General features: G+C 48.6%; 1 protein-coding gene across 1 annotated transcript in view; it reads right to left on the reverse strand.

Moving 5' to 3' along the window:
* Arhgap44 (Rho GTPase activating protein 44) overlaps positions 1-13,140 on the reverse strand; it is a 162,140-nt gene that overhangs the window by 10,218 nt on the left and 138,782 nt on the right. Inside the window, exons 18-20 of the mRNA XM_005399741.1 lie at positions 5,727-5,744; positions 4,671-4,910; positions 594-739 (exon numbers count right to left, since the gene is read on the reverse strand). Coding sequence (XP_005399798.1) covers positions 594-739; positions 4,671-4,910; positions 5,727-5,744 — 404 coding nt within the window. The remainder of the gene's footprint in view (positions 1-593; positions 740-4,670; positions 4,911-5,726; positions 5,745-13,140) is intronic.

Consider the following 13,140-nt stretch of genomic DNA (forward strand, 5'->3'; position numbering starts at 1 on the left):
TATCTTCAGCATTGAAGAATGATTCTCTAAAGAGAACAGTAACTGTGCCCGTTCCCGTGGGAGGATTCTGCCCAAGCAGCAACAGGTGAGAGCAGCTATGTTCTTCAATTCCAAAACAGAAATATGGGAGGGTCTGGACTGGCGGAAAACAGTGCCGATGCCCTCCTCTGTCACTTTATGAGGGATCCTGGGAGGGGACAGCTGAGCACAACCGGCACGGGGGTGGGGGGCTCACGTAGATGACCGCACCTTGCTTTTTAAATAATGAAGATAGGGCCTGGCAAGTGCACAGAGGACACACGCCGCTCCAGACAATGACTTCTGCACAGGCTGAACCACACGGCATGGGGAAAGCGCTGTCCTACATATGCCCTCAAGTTCACTTTTCAGCGCAGTGACCTGAAGAATAATGGCGACATGACCCCCCACTGCGGATGTTTAGCTTTCCAAAGCTCTTATGCCTAGACTGGGAATCACTCACTAAGCCACATGATTTAATTTCTAAATAACCATGCTGGTGAGGGCAGTGAAGCTCCAGGAACATATCAACCACCACTTGCCAGAGACTGACCTGAAAGGAAGTGGTGACTCACCTTTCCGGAGGGTATGAGGACTCTGGTCCGCAGGCGGCTGGCTGGGGCTGGTGCCTGGCTGTGTCCCCGGACCGGCTGTTCCCTGGCCAGAGCCTGGACTTCCTTTCTGCCCAGACCCTGGAGATAATTCCTTGCTTTTAGAGGTGCTGAAATACAAGCACACGGGACAAGAGAGAAGCCCTGAGCTCAGGCAATTCCAGCACCAGGCCTGCCAGCTGTGACTCTACATGTCTTCTGGGTCATGCTTAGCTCTCTCCAGGTTCCGAACTGTCTCCCTTCCTTAATTCAGCCTTCAACAGTGCTCCACAAAGGATCCCTTCTTAGACCCTGGTGGCCAGCTCAACTCGGCTCTGTCGCACCGGGCATTCCCTGCCAGCGCTCTTCACACCTCTGCCCTCAGGGAGACTTGAATGATGTGAGGCCGGGACCCTGTGTGTCCTCCTGCACCCTGCTGTTAATGCAGGAACTCTAGGACACTCTGAAACGGGAACACCAGGCACTCCTGCCCTTTCTGCCTCCCTAGGACACCGGCGCTAAGAGGACTTCCGAGGTCAGTGTGGCCTGCGAGGGCTGACGTTGCCCAGCCCATGGCTGTGGGCTCCACCCACCTGCCCAAATTCCCCATCGTGCCCCCAGGGAGCTGGTAAGGGAGGCACTCTGGGACCCACCCTCACACCCAGTAACAGGCCCCAGCTGGTAACAGGGTTGACACCGTGACCCAGCATGTACATCAGTTCAAGTCCCAGTGCTTTGGGCTTGCCGAGTTGAGGGTCAAAAAGGGACTCTGGTCTCTGGAGGACCTTAGAGTTGACAAAGGGACCAGGGGATTCACCCTCACTACAAGGCTCCTTCTCAGGCTCTCTGATAAGGACAAAAGTTCATGTTAGGAAATGCTCAGGTCAACTCCCGTGCACAGACCAAGTGTGACAAATACAGGGCAGGTTTCCATCTCCCTGCAGCAGCCGACATGCCATCCCCGGGAAGAGGGCTCAGGGCTCACACAGCCCCATGGGCTCGCGGTCCTTTCTACATGGTGCTCCCGGCAAGCCCTGGTGAATCTGGAGTGCTCTGATGCTGGGCGCTGTCATCCTGGCTGAGTCTTCCCTGGGCTCTGATGCTCTTAATGTGTGAGGAGGGCAGTCTGAAAACCTACATCTTTCTCAGGGGTGGTTTCTTCCCTCACAAAAGCAGTCAGATCCTATTTCTTCCTTAAATTTATTTAGAAAATCCAAATGTGACTGTGGAGGAAATACCAAAATGAATCCACCATCCATGCCCACTGGGGTACACTGCGAAAGACTGGGAGCAGAGAACTGGGCTGGAAGAGGAGTCATCATCAGTCACAAGTAGTTCTGGGAGGGAGGGAAGGAAGGAAAGAAGGGAGGGACGAAGACAGGGGCAGAGGGAAGAGAAGGGAAGAAGAAAGGAAGGAAAGAAGGCAGGCAGGCAGACTGGCCATGTTCAAGGTGGTGGTATTTTCTCTTGTGAGATGAGCTCCATACCTCACACATTTTCCAAGGGAAAAAAGTCATTTTATCCAAAAGGACTAGCAGAACAAAAATTCCTGTCTCTACGTTGTTAATGAAAAGCAAGAACTGAAAACCCTTGTGCCTGTCAGCTGGACGAAGCCTCATCCTTCACGCTTCCTCAGTCGCAGAGTCACCAGGCACCTGGCATTTACGTCAGACATCTACTTCCTTCTACCTGTCTCTCCCACGACCAGTTAAAACAACAAACCAAAGAAAACACCAAATCAGCAAACCAAAAAAGTGCTTTCTGAGGGACCACAGACTCTTCTCCCTTCCTGTGGTAAGACAGCTGTCTAGGAATTAAAGGACTGGCTCTTCTTTCTGTCCCCTCCCCCTGATGCACTTCCCAGCACAGAAACAAGTATTTACCTACTGCGCCTGGCTCCTCTCTCTCCAGCACTGGTGCAGCTGACCAAAGAGAGAGGTGGGTGGAGGGTGGTTTCTGGGAGTGCTAGATGAAGGAGTGGTTATGGCACAGGTTGGGCTAGTTCTCAGGTCACATGACTCAGTCAGTAACCTGGGTGCCAAAGAGCAAGAAGCTGTGCTTGGGGTCAGTGTTACCGCCAAGGGGTGGAGCAGGATGTGGAGGGACAGCCTGGCTGGACAAAGCCACTGGCCTGGAAGGGAGGGAGCTGAAGGTAAGGCCCAGGGTGGGAGGGTGACGGAGGGCCTGCCATCCTCAGGGGAGTCCAGCAGCTGCAGGCAGCATCATCCATGCTGCAAATGTCCAGAAAACAGAAAACAAAAAACACAATGACAGAGCATGGAGCACCCATTTGTGCTGAGAGGAGGCCACGTGGGGAGAGAAAGGACACAATAGGACAAGAGAAAGTGCTCACACCTGAAGAAAAGCTACAGAACCAAATGCCCAGGGAAAGGGGGCCTATGCAGAAAAGTGTCAAGAGGCCTTTCAAATAACCCGAACGAGTGCGTGACAATCCCTGCCCATGAGTGACTGCAAGCCGATCCATGTCATTACTGGAATGCCTGCAGAGCCTGGGGAACTCCATCCTCAAGAGGCATTTTTTTGTTTTTGTTTGTTTTTTTAGAAATATCACTTATATCATTATGTCAAATAAGAGTCTCTGATGAAATGGGAAGTCAGATGTAGGCATGGTGCTGCACGCCTGTAAGTACAGCTTTAGGAGGCTGAGGCAGGGGGATTGCCACAAGTTCAAGGGTAGCCTGGGCTACATAGTGGGTTCAAGACCAGCCTGACCTATCTAGTGAGACCCTGTCTCAAAAAAAAAAAAAAAAAAGAAATGGGAATTCAGAATGACACCAGTGTGTGTCCTAAGAGGGGACCATTTAAGAGGGGATCATCTCAGCCCATGTCCCGTCGACATGTCCCTCTTGGCCGGCCTGTCTGGCCTGCCCCTGACAGGCTCTGCTTCTGCCCCAGCTTCCTCTGGCCCCTTTCATCTCTCAAGCGGACCTGAAGCCCAGCAGGGTACAGCAGGACCTCTTGGTGTCCCCCGTGGTTGGAGCCATTAGCAACAACCCCAGCACACAGTATCAGGTCCATCTCCCAAATTCTGGAGTTGTGACAGTATCATCTACCTATTGAAGAGGAAGAAGAAAGAAGACAAGGAGGAGAGGGAGAAGAATGGGGAGGAAGAGGAGGAGGAGAAAAAAACAGGTTTGCAAGTCCCCCTTCTGGGGTTAGGAAAGTGTGCGTGCGTGTGTGTGTGTGGGGGGGGACCGAGTTAAAAAGTTAAGCTTCCCAGAGTCTCCTCCACGCCCTCCTCGTGTGGCTCTCTACCCCGACAGGACACGCAGCCGCACTTCATTTTAACCAGCTTTCCTGCTCCTCTAAGTGCTGTCAGAGAACAGCTAGGAACAAGCAGCGAGCTGCTTCATGATACCGCTGTCATTTCCAGCACCCCATGCTCGCTGCGCCACTGGGCACAGCCTCCTTCGCTCGAGTCACTGTGTGTCCCAGTCCAGTGCTGTGATTATTTGCTGGGCCTGTTTGCTCACTGCAACACGGACTCGTTAAGGGCACTGATCAGTCTTACAGTCCATAGACAGAGAAAGCACTGCTACTGTTCAGTGAACCTGCCATGGAACAAACCTGCTACCTCTCCTTTTAACTTCCCCTAAAAGAATGGGAATGTCACCGTGTGCTGTGCCGCAAAGGTCACCAGGCCCAGGGGGACTATGTCACTTCCACTGCTTCTCTGATCTGCATTCATTTTTAGCAGCAAAGATGACCACTACAAACCCGAAGGTGGAGGAGAGAAATACTGGAATTCTCAATTTCAAAGTAGAGAAATCAGAAAGGCGTAGAAGGTGGGCAAAGGGAGCTGGAGAACTTGAGATTCTTCACACTGCTTTAGCAAGCTTCTAAAGCCAGGACTGTATGTGGTAATTGAGGAGGCTGTGGGGGACTGATCTGGTGCCAGGATGATGCAGAAGGCAGAACATGAATGCTCAGAAGTGACAGCAGGGTCTGCAACCCATGCCAGGAAGACTTCGGTGGGGAGGCGAGCCCAGACATGCCCAGCGGCAAACCAGCCCGCCCCAGGACAGCAAGGCCAGTGCTTACCTGGTGCGCTCCGCCGCGGGCTGCAGGGGTTGCAGGCCCCCGCCAGCTGGAGAAAGCACGGGCACCACAGCCGCTGCGGGGCTGTCTGGGACCTGCTCCGGCAGAGGTGACGGCAGAGGTGCAGCCAGCTCGGCAGGTGGGGCGGGAGGCTGCATGGAGGGTGGGGCGCAGGATGCTTTCCGGCCAGCCGAGGAGCCTCTTCGAGCCACCCAAGATGTGTCCATAACCCTCACACCCATGCTGGCGAGGGACACAAAGACACCTTTTTACGAACGCGTGACAGCTGGCAGGCTCCCTTCCCCCCGAAAGCAGAGACATTTAAGCAGGTCTGTGTCAGGAGAAGAGCAGCGCAGGCTTAGCACCCTTCTGGGCCGGGGAAGCGATGTGCAGCGGGCGGGCAGGGATTGGCCAGCAACTCTTGCAGGGCCCAGACTGCTGGGGCCGGCTGAGACGCAGCCCCCACAACCCAGGCTTGGCAAGAGCGGCGCGTCCACGGTGGCAAGGCTGCAGTGGGATGCACGCAGCAGCTTGGGACTCCCCAGGCTGTGCTTCCACCCTCTGTCAAAGCCAGCTGGCCTCAGGGCAAAAGGCTGCCAGGCTCCTTGGGTGCAGAATCCAAGCTGTTCTCAGAGCAGAGTGCGGCCTAACTAGAGAGCAGGGCACACTTCCTCCTCCCAAGTGCGGGTGGGCGGGGACAGAGACACCATCAAACTAGAACACGAAGCAACCCCAGGAGATATTTAAATATAAATCCTCTTCTCTTTTTTTGTAACTTGGGTCCAATCCCAGCTCCACCACTGCTGGGGCAGCCTGGCCGCATCCTCTGCAGGGAGGGCTGCAGACCACCCCTGCTTGTCTACACAGCAAGGACGGGACTGCCATGCCTACTGTCCCTCCAGGCTCTGAGTTTACTTTAATGATAGGCACACAGCTCCAGATAAGTCGGCCAAGCAACCAAACATGGCACATTCACCCTCTCACAGAGCTCACTAAGACATAGCTCGCTTAGTTCAGGAGATTGAAAGGTGGCCCTGTAGGTACCAGAGGATACTGTACCTTTGGATTTTCCTAAGGCTGCAGGGACAGAAACATACAGATATTAGTGTCAATAAGTCTATGCCTTCCTTTGGACATTAAGGTTGTCTTTGCAGGACTGTCTTGCCATGGTCAGATTCCTGGAGTAGGTTTATTTTTTTCCATGAAACTATTACAATTTAATTGATAGGGTTTTTTTCTGTGTGTGCCATGAAGTTATCAGAATTGAGTTGGTTAGAGTAATTTTTTCATTCGTATAGGTAAAAATCGCAGAGGAATGAAGGGAGCAACTGAGGAGCAGGTGCACTGCGGGGTGGTAGAGGGAGATAGGCAGGGAGAGAAGAAGCCAGCGGCTCGCTTCTAAGTTACATGGAATCGGCACAGCGAGTTCCTTTTCCTCCGGTCTAGGAGGCAAATGGTCCTGTGGACCTGAGTCAAGGGCTTTATTGCCTAAGGCAAGAGCTCACGTTTCTAGGGTGAAGGCAGACACATTTGTGCAGGGTGAAAATATACTCTGGGCCAGCATCTGTTTTTAGCAGTTACATGTACTGTGGGGTGGAGACAGGAGATTATATGCTGATTCTCTCTTCTCTACTACATGGTCATTCACACTTCAGAAGCAAAAAGCTGCTACACCATGAAGTCCTGCCCACCTAAAATGATTACTCTGACCTATGGCAAGATTAAACAATAACAAAAGTTCAAGTACAGATCTTGGTTGTAGTGGGTGCAACTTGGGTATTTTAAGGAAACATGCCTTGGGACAGGCTGGCAGAGAGGGACACGGTGGGAGAGGGCTGCTAAACCAAGCACATTTTGGAATAAAGACAGCTTGCTGAAGCATTCCTTCCCCATGAGTGCCAGGGAGCCTTTCATGTCTACTGCCATGGCTGGTACTTCTCACTTCCTCTGGATGGCTTCAAGAAGCACCTTGGAACAGCAGGGTAAGGGAGGTCTCATTCCAGAACCCATGAGCTTTCACGATGCCTTGGGTACGAACACCAATAAACAAACGTGTTCTATAGGATACGCAGAAAACCCCTTGGAGACCACCCACAGCTCTGGGGCAGAGGCCGGCGTGTGCTGTGGGGGATTATCAAAGGATGCTCTCTGGGCTTCAGAACTTATCGGGATGAAAAGAACAAGTCTACTGCTCCACCTGGGGAAGAGACCTTCATCAGTCACTTAGCTGGAATGGTCAGTGAGGATGCCAGGCACTGAGATGCTTCCTACAGCAGTCATTAAAAAGAGCCTTGAAAGATGTTGGCCCTACTCCGTCTTCTCTTCATTCCTCTATTGTCTCCTGCTTAGTAAATCTTTCCTGCACATGGAAGCAGAGGGGGCTACGCCTCAGGTCAAGGGTGGTGGGGGATGCCTTCTATTTCCAGAGGCAACTTCCAGCTTCAGTAACCTCAAACTTGAGGCCGCCTGGTCATCTGGTTTAGCAAGAAAAGAAGCCAGCTTGGGCATGGTGTAGTACTGGCTGAGTATGCTAACCATCACTGGCAAAACCACAAATGAGAACAATGAGATCCTTTTGTCTTTGCTGAGGGGCTGCGGTGCTGTGTGTAATCACTGTGCCAGCTGAAATGACTTTCTTCTGGGAGGCAGTATCAAACGCTCACAAGGCACACACACAGCTAATGTTCACTGACATTTTCACAGTTACATAACCCTGACAGAGGGCGTCCATCATGAAGGGTGAAGCCAGGCTCTTAGAATGGGAGAGGCAAACCTGAGATACTTGTCTTCCACTGCTCCCTTGTAGGGTAACAAGATAAAGACTGAGTGTACAGAGTTGATTTTGCTCCTCATGGGGTCACTGGGGGCCCTGCCCTGGGAGGGAACTGACATCGTTGTAAGGGGGACACTGGTTCTCACAAGGGAGCTGTCATAAAAGAGTGAGTCTGATCTTACAGATGTCTCTGGCTCCAGTCCTACTGTTATGGTTGATACATTGTGTCAACTTGGGGAGTTCTAGAGGTTTGGCTAAGTGACTTAGCAGGAAGCCAGGGTGCTTACTTTGTATACATCCTGAGCCTGTGGAAGCGGAGGGCATGGAGATTATGTGAGAGCTACACGCCCCTTAGGTGGGGGTAGCCTGTTTACGATGTAAGGGAGGGAAAGAGGCTGCTTGCCCCATTCCTCCCTTTTGCTCTGGCTGCTTTGCTGTTCGGCTGCCATTTCCCCTTCTGTTCTTGTTGCTTTGCTACCTTCTCCCTTGGAGCCAGCCAAGTATGGACTGAAACCTCCACGAACTAAAGGCTAAATAAACCTTTCCTTCCTTCATTTTGAGCGTTGGGTATTTTGTCTCAGCAAGGAGAGAAAAGTAACCAAGACACCTGCTCTCATGCGACACTCCCACTGTGATGCCATCTACTCTACAACTCAGCCCAGGGGGCCTCTGGGTAGGACTGATGGCCCTGAACCTCCAAATCCGTAAGCAAAATACATCTCTTCTCTCTACATATTACTTGGCCTCAGGCTTTTTTTTTTTTTTTTAATAGCAACAGAAAGTGAACTAAAACAGATGAGAAACAGAGCATGTCCAAGAAGAGGCCTGCCTAGCTGAGCAAATGGATGCACGGTATGGGAAGGGGGAGGCGCAGAGAGTGAGGACGCGACCTGAGGTGGGGAACAAAAGGCCAAGTTGCTGGTTTGTGTGAGACGTGACGACTCCACACACGCATCTGCTCAGCGCAGCACAGCGGGTGCCAGCAGGGAACCTGGGCGCTAACACCAAATTCCCCAAGTGCTAACTGTGTCATATGAGTTACTCTGGGCCGAGTTCTGTGAAACTGAAGAAAGAACTTATCTTCCTCTTAGGGTTGCTGTAAAGAGCAGATAGAACAGTGTACACATGATCCTCTGCCCTTGCTAAGAAATCAGGAAGGACAAACTAAGCATTCGTAATCTGAAAGATCAAAACCAGAAATGCTTCAAAATCTAAAACCTGGTGAGCCCTAATATGACACCACAGGCGGAAAACACACCTGACCTTAAGGGATGAGTCTCAGTCAAAGTGCAGGTGGGAGTGCTCGCTTCGCAGCACAAATACAAAACTTAGGTGTGGTTAAAATAATGTGCAAAATTACCTTCAGTCTATGTATATAAGGTCTATGGGAAGTGCTGGGTCCCATCCTCAAGACATCTCATGATGTATAAGGAAATCTTCCAAAATCTGGAAAAACTCAAAAATTGAAACGTTTCTGGTCTCACATATTTTGGATGAGGAATACTCAGCCTGTAGAAGTATCAGTGAGGATAATGCTCTGTCCTTGTAAATCCCAAGCACATATGCTTCATTAAAAAATAAATCTACTCGGAGAAAGACAGAGAGTAAAACCAAGTGTAAAATACATTTATGAAGGGAGAGAAGCAATGCTGTGTTGGTGAAGCGGGGACAGCATGAGAGGGCGATAATGGGAAGACACTGTTCTGGTTCATGGCATTTCGGTCTATCATCAGATTTCTTCCTTCCCAGCAGTGGCCCTGAAATCAAAAGATTTGGGGTAGCCTCTGGCAGAAGAAAGAGGGGAGCCAAAAATAAGGATGGTAATTCAGGGTTCTTCTTTGGATTGTGTCTTGTAGGTTCTGGTAAAGGAGATGGGCCAAAATGGGTTTCAGAGGAGGAGACACTGACCAGCTATTTAGATGATGCTAGGATTAAGGAAAAGAGAAATAAAGGGGAATCAACACAAACTCACAGTGGGAAGGTCTGGATAAATATATTCCAAAGGCCTATGTATTGAAGTCTTAGTCTCCAGCTTGTGGCAGTACTGGAAGGTGGTGAAATGTTTAGGAGGTGGGGCCTAGGGGGAGGAACTTAAGTCACTGGGGGTGCCCTTGGAAGAAATATTGGGACCTTGGCTCCTCCTCTTTTTCTTTTTGCTTTCTAGTCACCATGGAGTGAGCATTTCCTCCACATGTTCCCATCATGATGTGCTGCCTGACCAAGGCACAAAGACAACAAGGCCAAGTGACAATGGACTGAAACCTGTAAAACTGTAAGGCAAAATAAATGTTTCCTCCTTATAAGTTGACTATTTTAGTTATTTTGTTACAGTAACAGAGAGCTGACTAACACTGAAAGGGAAAAACTGTACAAGAGAAAATGTTCTTTTTAAAACTTTGTTCTTTTGAAAGTGCCTAGCTCTATAACTGCTTCATGGGTTTGTAATTACTTTCTTGACCCCTGTAACCACAAGAGCATAACCAAACATACAGAATGCCTAATTGTACCATTGTACCAACCTTCATAAACTGATGATCATTAATCTACACTTGTAACCAATAATCTCACCCTGCTAGCTAATCAGGAGAACTGCCAGGCTGTTCAGTCTTGCCTTTGTACCTCCTGCTTGTGCATCAGATAAAAGCCCTAGACCACCAGAAATCGGGGCCTGATATTCTGGGAATGACCCCGATCAGGGCCTGTTGACATAAATAAATCTGGCTCCAAGTCCTGGGTGCCATTTCAGTGTTTCTGTCTGCCACTGCAACACAGCTCCTAAATCTTAGTGCCAGCCCAGGTCATGTAGGCAACAAAGGAGGTGGGAAAAAGAAAGGTTGTCTTGATTGAAAAGTTCATCGAATAACAAACTGAAAAGGTAGAGGTGAATCTCCTGCAAACTTCATCTGTCTTAGACCACTACCTTTTGGGTTTACTAGGTTATATGCTTGCAAAATTAGCTCAACTGCATATGATACTTCAAAGACAAATAAAATACTAATGATTTCAGGTGGCAATGAAAAGGCTTGGTCAGGATGCCTCGTTAGTGGATGTCTTATTAGTTGCTTTCCTTGTCAATGAGACACAATACCCAACATCCACAAACTAAAAGAGGAGAGGTTTATTTTAGCTCACAGTCTCAGAACTTTTAGTGCATGGTTGGCAGGCTAAAACACAGATGTGGAAGGGCTTGCCAGAGGAAAGCCGCTGATGTCATGGTGGTCAGGAAGCAGAGAGAAAAGGTGGGTCACACCCACAGTGACCAGGCCCCATCTGCTAACAGTAGAGGACCTACAGGAATCCCATAATCCTATCACCTTCCAAAAGCTCCACCTCTAAATACATGAGGCTTCTGGGGAACACTACATCTAAACCTTAAAGCAAAATATTAAGTTGTAAACCACCTGCACATATTACTCTAAAAGACTCTTTATAGATGGGATTAAAATAAGGATCTCGAATAAGGAGATGACTCTGGATTACTAGAGCGAGCCTTACAGACATCATACATACCTAAACCACAATAGTGGAAAAGTGGGCCTGGGCTTGTTGCTACCTTAATGACACAAGGATGTTGCTAAAAATTCCACTTCACAACTAACACATAGAGCTAGCAAATTACCCTGGTTGCCATTTCAGTGCTCAGCTACAGCTGAGAGGTGGGGGCCTTGATACGGCTCCAAAGGGCTACTTGGATTTCCCTGCAGTTGTGGTAGGTGTATTCTAAGAGTGAGTGTCCCTAGAGACACAGGAACAATCTAAAAGGCTTCAGGGGACTTAGCCTCAGAAGTTCCAGAACACCTCCTTTGCCACATCCTTCATCAAATCACCAAAGCCAACTCAGATTTCAAGGGAGAACAATGAGATGTCAGTGCTCAGCTGGAGGATAACTAGAGCACCTGCCACTGTCTTTATCACGATGGTCCTCTTATGTGGCTACAGTTCTGCTTCCCTCTTACAAGGATGCATGTGATGTGTGTGGGGCCCACCCTGATAATTCAGAGGAATGTTCTTATTTCAAAATCCTTGTTTTAATCACATTTGCAAATATCCTTTTAAGGTAGAGGTACAGGTTAAGGGTTTATGACCTAGTATCTGTGGAGTAGGGCACATCATACTCCTTACCTTTTTTTTTTTTTTGGTACTGGGAATCAAACTCATGACCTCAGGCTTGCCAAGCAAGCACTTATGCCACTAAGCTACATCCCTGGCACCATTCCCCTTACCATAATGATCAAAAATGTATACATGAGCTCCTGAATCTGATCCCATGACTTGCTAAAGAAACTCAAGCTTTCTGTGTCATGAATTAAAAAGTATGAAAGCGAGAGGGGAAAAAATTTCCTTAAATGACATCTATGACATAAAAGCTCAGGGAAAATGTCACTGAAATTGATGAGAAACTTAACTATTTCTATCAAATTTTATCCAGTTTATCTGACCAAAATTTTTTCTTTTTTTTAAAAGTAATCACCTTACTGATACATAAATCATATTTTCTTTCTTAACCTTTCCAAAAAACTTTAAGTATGTGAGTTTTAATTTGTTAGTGTTTCAGTGGGTAGTTTGAAGACTTTAAAATATAGTTCCTGTAATTCCAGCACACTGGAAGGCTGAAGAAAGATCACACATTCAAGCCTGGCCAAGGCAACACAGCAACTTAGTGAGACCCTATCTCAAAATTAAAGCAAAAACGCAAACACTGGGGGACAGCGCATCCCAGCAGCACCTCTCCAGTGCTCAACATGGATGAAGGGAGTTCCCCCATTATAGGCAGAGAGGGGCTCACCACAGCGAACAGCAGGACAGTGCCAAGGCCACAGTCAGGGACTCACAGATGACATGCTTGGAGACGGAGGGGAGGGAGCAAGACTGAACAGTTGGTCCAGAGCAAGCTCTTCTCTGTCATTTCTGCAGAGGCCAGAAAAATCTGAGAACAGCGACCGTGCTTGCGGGGTGAAGGGGAGTCTCTAAACAAAGCCTGGGAATCGAGTCATATTTCACTGGCTGGGAGGGGAGTTTCTGAGACAGTATCAACTAGGGATTGACAAAGGAAAAGATGTGATACGCTGGGGCAGAGAATGTCTGGCAACAAACTAGAGGGAAAACTCTGAAGTGAGAATAAAAAGGTTTTTCTAGCACAACAGGAAGTAGGAGTCCAAGGAGAGTTTGGTATCTGGGAAATTAATTTACATCCTCCTCTTCTCAAATTAATTGAGGGAGCCAGATCCTGGGACAGAGACAAAAGACTGCATTTAACCATGCCCTAAGCACAGTCTGCATCAAGGAGGTGGGCTTCAAGAAACTGTGCTGGCCATTAGAGAAATCCAGTTAAAACAATACTGAGATTTTATCTTACTCCGGAAAGAATAGCTATCACCAAGAAGTCAGATAATAACAAATGCTGGCAAAGCTAGGCTGGTGAGAGGAATACTCTACATTGTTGGTAGGACTATAAACTAATACCACCACTATGGAAATAAATATGGAGATTTCTCAAAAATATACAGGTAGAAATTCCATCTGACCCAGCTATTCCCTTTCTAGGTATCTTCCCAAAAGAGATAAAGACATTATATTACACAGATACATGCACACCCATGTGCATAGCAGCACAATTCACAAAAGATAAATCTTGGAATTGCCTATAGGTCCATCAGCAGAGGATACATAAAGAAAATGTGGTATCTATACATAATGGAC

This window comes from Chinchilla lanigera, unplaced genomic scaffold (assembly GCF_000276665.1).
Source record: "Chinchilla lanigera isolate Chin_1 unplaced genomic scaffold, ChiLan1.0 scaffold00066, whole genome shotgun sequence".
Taxonomy (NCBI): Eukaryota; Metazoa; Chordata; class Mammalia; order Rodentia; family Chinchillidae; genus Chinchilla; species Chinchilla lanigera.